This window comes from Gadus morhua, chromosome 20 (assembly GCF_902167405.1).
Source record: "Gadus morhua chromosome 20, gadMor3.0, whole genome shotgun sequence".
NCBI lineage: Eukaryota > Metazoa > Chordata > Actinopteri > Gadiformes > Gadidae > Gadus > Gadus morhua.
In genome coordinates, this window is record NC_044067.1 from 21,076,837 (window position 1) to 21,084,474 (window position 7,638).

At 45.8% G+C, this 7,638-nt stretch overlaps 1 protein-coding gene across 1 annotated transcript; it reads left to right on the top strand.

The window, feature by feature from the left end:
- The first annotated feature begins 1,539 nt into the window (after positions 1–1,539).
- c1ql2 (complement component 1, q subcomponent-like 2) lies at positions 1,540–4,993 on the top strand. Its single transcript, XM_030342612.1, has 2 exons — positions 1,540–2,267; positions 3,218–4,993. The coding sequence occupies exons 1-2, from the start codon at positions 1,680–1,682 to the stop codon at positions 3,395–3,397; spliced, it is 768 nt and encodes a 255-aa protein (XP_030198472.1). The 5' UTR covers positions 1,540–1,679; the 3' UTR covers positions 3,398–4,993.
- The last annotated feature ends 2,645 nt before the right edge of the window (positions 4,994–7,638 follow it).

Sequence of the window (7,638 nt, forward strand, 5' to 3'; positions counted from 1 at the left end):
CACACAATCACATTGTTAATAATGGCCTGCTAGGTACATAGTGTCAGTACCAAGACAGCTCCACAAGGCTGTCTTGGCTCTCTCTGGTCATCTAAATGTCTTTGGACCAGTGGCCAGGGTGTTTGACACCCTGGCCACTCCCCCTCCAGGGCCCACAGAGACCTCACATATCACACAAAACTGGGCCCTGCCAACAACAAGATGTTTGTGTCTGTGTATGCGTGTTTTGTCTGCATGTGCTAGTATAAATATGGGTGAGTGTGTGGTTGTGGGTCCCTCTTGGGGCCGTTGATGGGGGGGGGGGAGCTAACTCTGTTACCCGCTATGCTTAGCCTGCTGAGACGACAGGAAGTGAAGAGGATGTAAGAGGAGGATTATGTGGTCTGCAGGTTGTTCCTCTTTGACAGATCCCATGGAGCGCGTTAATTTGAGATCACATTCACACTCCTGCTTTAGAGCATCTCTCTGTGAGAAGTGGGATCACATGCTGTGTGTGTGTGTGTGTGTGTGTGTGTGTGTTTGGGTGTGTGTGTGTGTGTGTGTGTGTGTGTGTGTGTGTGTGTGTGTGTGTGTGTGTGTGTGTGTGTGTGTGTGTGTGTGTGTGCGTGTGTGTGTGTGTGTTTGTGTGTGTTTGTGGCTGTGTGTGCACGTGTGCGTGCATGTGCGTGTGCATTGGTGTGTGTGTGTGATTTAACATGTGTTTCCCTGATCCATCCAGTTAATTAGAATTGTGAGTATGGTTGTTCAGTCCTGTTTGTTCCTCAACAGCATGAGCCAGGGGTCTTGGTTAGGGTCTGTTCTTATCGTTCATAGGGGGATTCCCACTGTGGAGAACCCTAACTTGACATGCAGTTCCTCTCCATAATGATTCCACTATGATTCCTTTTGCAATATTACTGAATTGACCGCATTCTTTTTATAGAAGCACACCTATACACAAATAACAACGATATACATTTGATGATAGGGATCTTACCATTATTCTAACCATAAATAATTGATGTGATGTTATTCTTACAAAATACAATACGGTTTTTTTCAGATGTTTTTAAGGTTTTAAACACAGCTGAGCCAGAATTCTACCATCCAGTCTTAACCAATTATGAGGATTTTGTCATTTTCAAGGGGATGGGAAGTCAGAGGAAATATATCCCAGCACAAGGGGGTTTAACTGTTAGCAAGGCTTCCTGATCAGACTGGCATTAAGCCGTGCGGGGGACTTATCATTCATACATAAAGATGGAATGATTATTGTACCGGTCTTAATCCAAATTGCAACAGGCGTCGCCCCCTCCTCAATGTTACGTCAGCGGTTTTTTACCCCTCGTTTGTCACAGACAAGGGGAGTCCAGAGAACGCTGGAAGCGTCTTTCTGCAAAGCTCGGAGATCCAGCGGGTGTCCCGCCATGCCACAACCAATATCTCCCTTGTCAACTGTGTGAAGGATAGTGATACTGACACCGCTCTCTGCCGCAGGGTCAGCACTAGACTTGACGTTACAGCACACCCTCTCTCTCCTTCTCAACCCTGGGACTGAGCGGTCCACTCGCCGTGCCACCCTGGGTCTGACGCACTCCGCACCTTCCACCATCACTCCCCAAAGCAAAACGGACTTTATAGCGCGTGCCTCTCGGACCCTCCAGAGGAAGAGGGTCGTCGCCGCCGTGGTGGGCATCGTCATGGTGCTGGCGCTCATCATCGCCATCCCCTTGCTAGTGCAAAGTACCAAGACCGACGCGCACTACGAGATGATGGGCACCTGTCGGATGATCTGTGACCCGTACAGCCCCAAACCGAGCGCGAGCGCCGTGGAGGTCATGCAGGAGCTCAGCGCCGTCCCCTCGCCCGCACTGGTGCAAGGAACTAAAGGCGTGGTGGGTCGGCCGGGTAGACCTGGACCGAGGGGTCCGCCTGGTGAGCCGGGTCCACCCGGTCCTCGAGGGCCACCTGGTGACCGGGGGGACTCCGGGAGACCGGGTTACCCTCGGGTAATATCGGGCACGGCTCGGACAGAGACCGGAGCAGATATAGGCTCGGTTATTGGAGATAACGCCAAGATCGCATTTTACGTGGGTCTGAAAAATCCTCACGAGGGTTACGAGGTGCTGAGGTTCGACGACGTGGTTACGAACCTGGGGAACCACTACGACCCGACTACCGGGAAGTTCACGTGCCAAGTTTCCGGGATCTATTACTTCACTTATCACGTTCTGATGCGCGGTGGCGACGGCACGAGCATGTGGGCAGACCTATGCAAGAACGGACAGGTATGGTTAACTAGATTGGAATACTTACACTGTGGGAATAGTGGAACGATTTTACTGCAAGTAGAACCACTGGAAATTACTGAAATACCGTTTTAACGCGTGCGTATATCCAGGGTGCATTTTGGTCTCCAATTACGCACGCAGAAAACCACTTTCCACAGCCGTCTTCTACTGAAGTGCTTTCTCTCTATTAAACCTTTAAATTCACTGAATCCAGAACAAAACTCTGAATATACAGTTAAACTCTGAATATACAGTTAAAACCCAAATACATGAAGCAAAATGTGCATAATTAATTTAGTTGCGTGTGGCTCGTGTTTAATTGTGGCTTATTGTCGCTACGCACACGTTTAAAACAAGAACGTTATTTTTTTTAATGTTGAGAAAACAGTGTGTGTGTGTGTGTGTGTGTGTGTGTGTGTGTGTGTGTGTGTGTGTGTGTGTGTGTGTGTGTGTGTGTGTGTGTGTGTGTGTGTGTGTGTGTGTGTGTGTGTTATAATGTGTGACTGTGTGCGTTATACGTGTGTGAATGTGTGTGTGACTACGTTTGTGAGTGTGTGTGTTTGTGTTTGTGACTGTATGTCTGTGTGTCTGTATGTGTGGATGCACGTGTGTGTGTGTGTGTGTGTGTGTGTGTGTGTGTGTGTGTGTGTGTGTGTGTGTGTGTGTGTGTGTGTGTGTGTGTGTGTGTGTGTGTGTTATAATGTGTGTGACTGTGTGCGTTATACGTGTGTGACTGTGTGTGTGACTACGTTTGTGAGTGTGTGTGTTTGTGACTGTATGTCTGTGTGTGTGTCTGTGTCTGTGTGTGTGTGTGTGTGTGTGTGTGTGTGTGTGTGTGTGTGTGTGTGTGTGTGTGTGTGTGTGTGTGTGTGTGTGCGTGCGTGCGTGCGTGCGTGCGTGCGTGCGTGTGTGTGTGTGTGTGTGTGTTTGTTCGTGTTCTGCCGCAGGTCCGCGCCAGTGCCATTGCTCAGGACGCAGACCAGAACTACGACTACGCCAGCAACAGCGTGGTCCTCAATCTAGACTCCGGGGACGAGATCTACGTGAAGCTGGACGGGGGCAAGGCACACGGCGGGAACAACAACAAGTACAGCACTTTCTCCGGCTTCCTTTTGTACCCGGACTAATCAGGGGGAGCTGGTCTAGAACCATCGCGTACTGGGTCAAACCCAGTGGGCCCAACGCGTTGCTTTAGAGTATTGGTGAGATGTTACCAAGTGTCGTTGTGTTTTCAATCTGTGTTTGTGGAATGGAGGGCTGACCCACACACTCAATGATTTAAAAGATGGCGGTGTGATGTGACGCTATTATCTGATTATCTGTGTGTCTGTCTCATCAAATATATCAAATATAAAAAATATATGCAGGCCTAATTATATATACTATACGTATGCCGAGAAATAGATGGCAAATGTACTGAATTCATAGCGAACTTCCTCAAATGATCAACCAAAAGTGTAATAAAAATGTTCTGTGTTCATATTTTGTTATAGACCTGGGTTAAAATTCTTTAAGTTCAAAAAATTTCTTTTTAAAATTTTGATGATTAACATGTTATTAGGAAGCCTGTTCTGATCATTGTGTGACCAGGGTTGGACTGGGATAATGATGGTCTAGGATAAAGTATATGTTGCTGGTTGACAGTTTTTTGCATGCTGAATATAACTTTTCTTGCCTATTGATGATGGAAAAATACATTCAACTATCATAATGACCACGCAGTATAACAGATACATGCTTTATAGGCCAATAAACTTGTACAATTCAGTTTTATTAAAGAAAGCAGAGGACTAAACTAGATGAAGGGAGATGTGCATAGTTTCTTTTCCTGTCAGTATTATTTGCGGAGATGGTTAAAGGTTAAACTCACATTATCCCAACTGTGTCCAACAATGATCAAAACGAGAGAAACCCATGGTTTTATTCAATGTAAAGGTCCGGTACATTTCTTGAGATCGCTCAATTGCGTGATATCTTCTTTCCCCCTTCCTTCCAGAGAAACATTTAAAAACAGCAGAGACCTAATTGTCAAACACGAGTTAGCTTACTACCATGTGCTATTAAACAAGAGGCTCATGCCAGCCATCAGTCTAATTCAGTGTTTCCCACAAATATAAAAAAAAAGTTTGGCTATCAATGAGGGCAGGGAACTTAGTGATCTGCCTATCGTGTAGAACTATTGACCAAACCATGGCTCTATAGAGAGGAGGCTTGTAGCTCTCTCCTCGGTGGGTAGAAGCAGGACTCATACAGTTGATAACCTCTTTAGTTTGCCACGTCAGATCGCTGTAACTCGGACTGTATATATATCTATTGAACTTCCAATATCTTTCCAATATCTTTCCAACAATGCTTTCTGCCAGGGTCGGGGGTGGGAACAACCACTCCCATATTCCAACGCTACCTCCCCATGTCATAAAACTACGTCTTTTGTATTGTTATGAAGCCCCTCGCGGCAGAAATGTTCATATTATACCTCTAAAGTCATTCTATTGCATAGCCCTATTCCCAGGAAATGGTTTATTTAACTCAACCCCTCAATGACCATTATCATTATGTAATATTATAGTCTTGTTTTCTCCTGAATATAGACATTTCAATTTGTATTAAATATTGTATTTTTAGACATTATTTTTACTGTTATAGTGTTGTATATCATGCTTTATCTTATTGGCAATGTGAATGTAGAATATAATTAATTTTTAATTAAAAAAGCATTTTGAATGTTGAAAGAGATCTAACGACAAATATCTACTCTACCACGGTATAGTGGGCAGATGGACATTTCTAACTGTCAGAAATATGGATCCATGCAGGAGTCCATTTCTGTCCCCCATGAGACTACATTAATGGTCCTTAGGGCTCATTATTGGACCTCAAGCTAACTGTGGGTACCTTTTTGAAGGCCAGCTAAGGAACCTGTATATATATCGTTTTAATCAAAATGTTTAAGAACAATATCATGAGAATGTGTGTGTTAGGCCAAATACAGGCGCTGCACAAATACATAAAAAGTCATGGCAAAGACGCAAATTGATGAAAAAGTTTTGCAATCAAATGTGAACCTTGCACGGACAACGCAAAAAAGCCTCTTTTGCGTGTTCTTCGGGGCAAATTTCCCTTGACGCTCAATCAGTGAACGAGAAAAGTTGAATAGAATATTTTGGTGTAAACCTACGTTAAGGAAACCCATGCAGTCTATAATTGATGAGAGCTAAACTGACGGTTGGGCCCCACCACGCCGTGTCCTCATCATTGACCGTGCGTGCATGGCATCGCCCTGCACCCACTCTAGTGGCTGTTTGGGTATATATATAATACTCACTGAATGTTGATTATCCAATCACATCGCAGAATGAGCGCTGCACTACGCAACCAATATGGACGCTGACCCATGAACCATATGGCGCCCAGCAAAATGGGTTGATAGTCAAGGTAGAGAAATGCAGGAAGCTGTATGACCCCAGACATGGTTTAAGGAGGCAACATTTGAGTACAGCATTATGTAAGGAAACACAACGCAACGTGACACGACCTAATGCAATGCATTCATGCTCAGTGTCGCTCCCGGTCCATGAGCATGCACAATGGCCTGTTAACACACAGAAACAAACACAGAATCGAAGCTGGTGGACCTGCTACTTTGTGGGCACTTTTGGAGAGAACTACCAGGGCAGTTAGTGTGCACTTACTGATGGTTACTTACTGAGGTCAGAAGGGATAAGGGAAAACTGAAGTGAAATTTTAGTTGACAAAAGGTTAAAGGTCCCATGACATGAAAATCTCACTTTAGGAGGTTTTCTAACGTAATTATGAGTTCCCCTAGCCTGCCTATGGTCCCCCAGTGGCTAAAACTTGCGTTTGGTGTAAAACGAGCACTAGCTGTTCTGCTCGCCTTTGAAAAAACGGAGGCTCAAGCGCGCTGATTTGGAATGTCTTTAGGTATGTCGTCACAAAGCATCTAAGCTCCTCCCCTTAATCTTCCTGGCCCGCCAATGAGACACGACTGTGCGAGCGCCACATGTGTGTGTGAATACACACACTGTAACGCAAGTGTTTCTTGTCGGTTCTTTGATATCTCTTGTATTTCCACAACGAGTTTGTAGTGGGGGTTATCTGAGCCATGGTTGAGAAGGAATTGGGGGAAAGGAACTTAGGCTTTGACTCGCTGAAGTAAATGAACTGCGACATGCCGCCGGTTGCCGCGAGGCACCATCGCCGCGAAGCACCACCACCCGGCAGCGGGCAGCCGGCAGCAGGCAGCCGGCAGCAGGCAGCGCGCGGTTCAGTCGACTTCAGGTTGATGTGGAAGTGGAAGAACCAGAGACGTCGCAGAACCCGACAAAGTCGTTTGTGATTCATAATATCGTCTGGAGGCGCACACAGCTTTTGGCCGTGATAATATGTATTATATGATATAGATTCATGCATTATATGATATTTTTTAGATATAGAGCTCCAGGACTGTAACGCAAGTGTTGTACACTTCCTTGTTATTTGGATAACCGTTCTGCTTTTGGTGTTATGGCGCATAACACGTCGGACTCTCGTCTCTGTTATTTCTACAACGAGACTCGTAGTGGGGGTTATCTCAGCCAAGGTTGGGGGGGGAAGGAACTTTGGCTTTGACTGCCTCAAGAACATTAACCACGACATGGTGGGAAGCGGGGCTCAAATGTCTCCTGCTTGAGCCCCGCTTCCCGCTGCCGAGGGACCACCGCCGGAGGCGGAGGTGCCTAAGCGCTGCCCGGCAACAATCCCTTTCTCCTCCTTGTCGCGGTTCAGTCTACTTCACATTGATGTGGACGTGTATGGAGGTAGATTTGTGTCTTTATTATGCAATCAAAAATAATAGGTTTGAGAGCAAAACTTTCCACACTGCAATCAAAAAATAGATTTGAGAGCAAAACTATCGACACTGCAATCAAAAAATGTTTTATTGCAAGATAAATTAATGTGATAAAAAAAATATTAATGGGAATCCAAAAGTTTTGTTTGCAAACCCAAAAGTTTTGTTTGCAAATCCAAAAGTTTTGTTTGCGAATCCAAAAGTTTTGTTTGCGAATCAAAAAGCTTTGTTTGCGAATCCTAAAGTTTAGCTTGCGAATCCAAAAGCTTTGCTTGCTGTTGAGCTGAATCTCGTGGGCGGGACCTACACCGAAAGATGTAAGACACGTCTCCATTGGCCAGTCTCGATCGGAGTGACAGCTTGGCAACATCCGAAAAGCCGCTACCCCCCGACCGCCTCCAGAAGCAGATTGTCGGCCTGACGGACAGGGACAGGGTGTTCGTTTGTGCCTCTCAATCCGCGGCGGCGGTCAACAACATCTACCTGCAATCCTCTGCCATGGTCTCCTTGTCGGCTGAC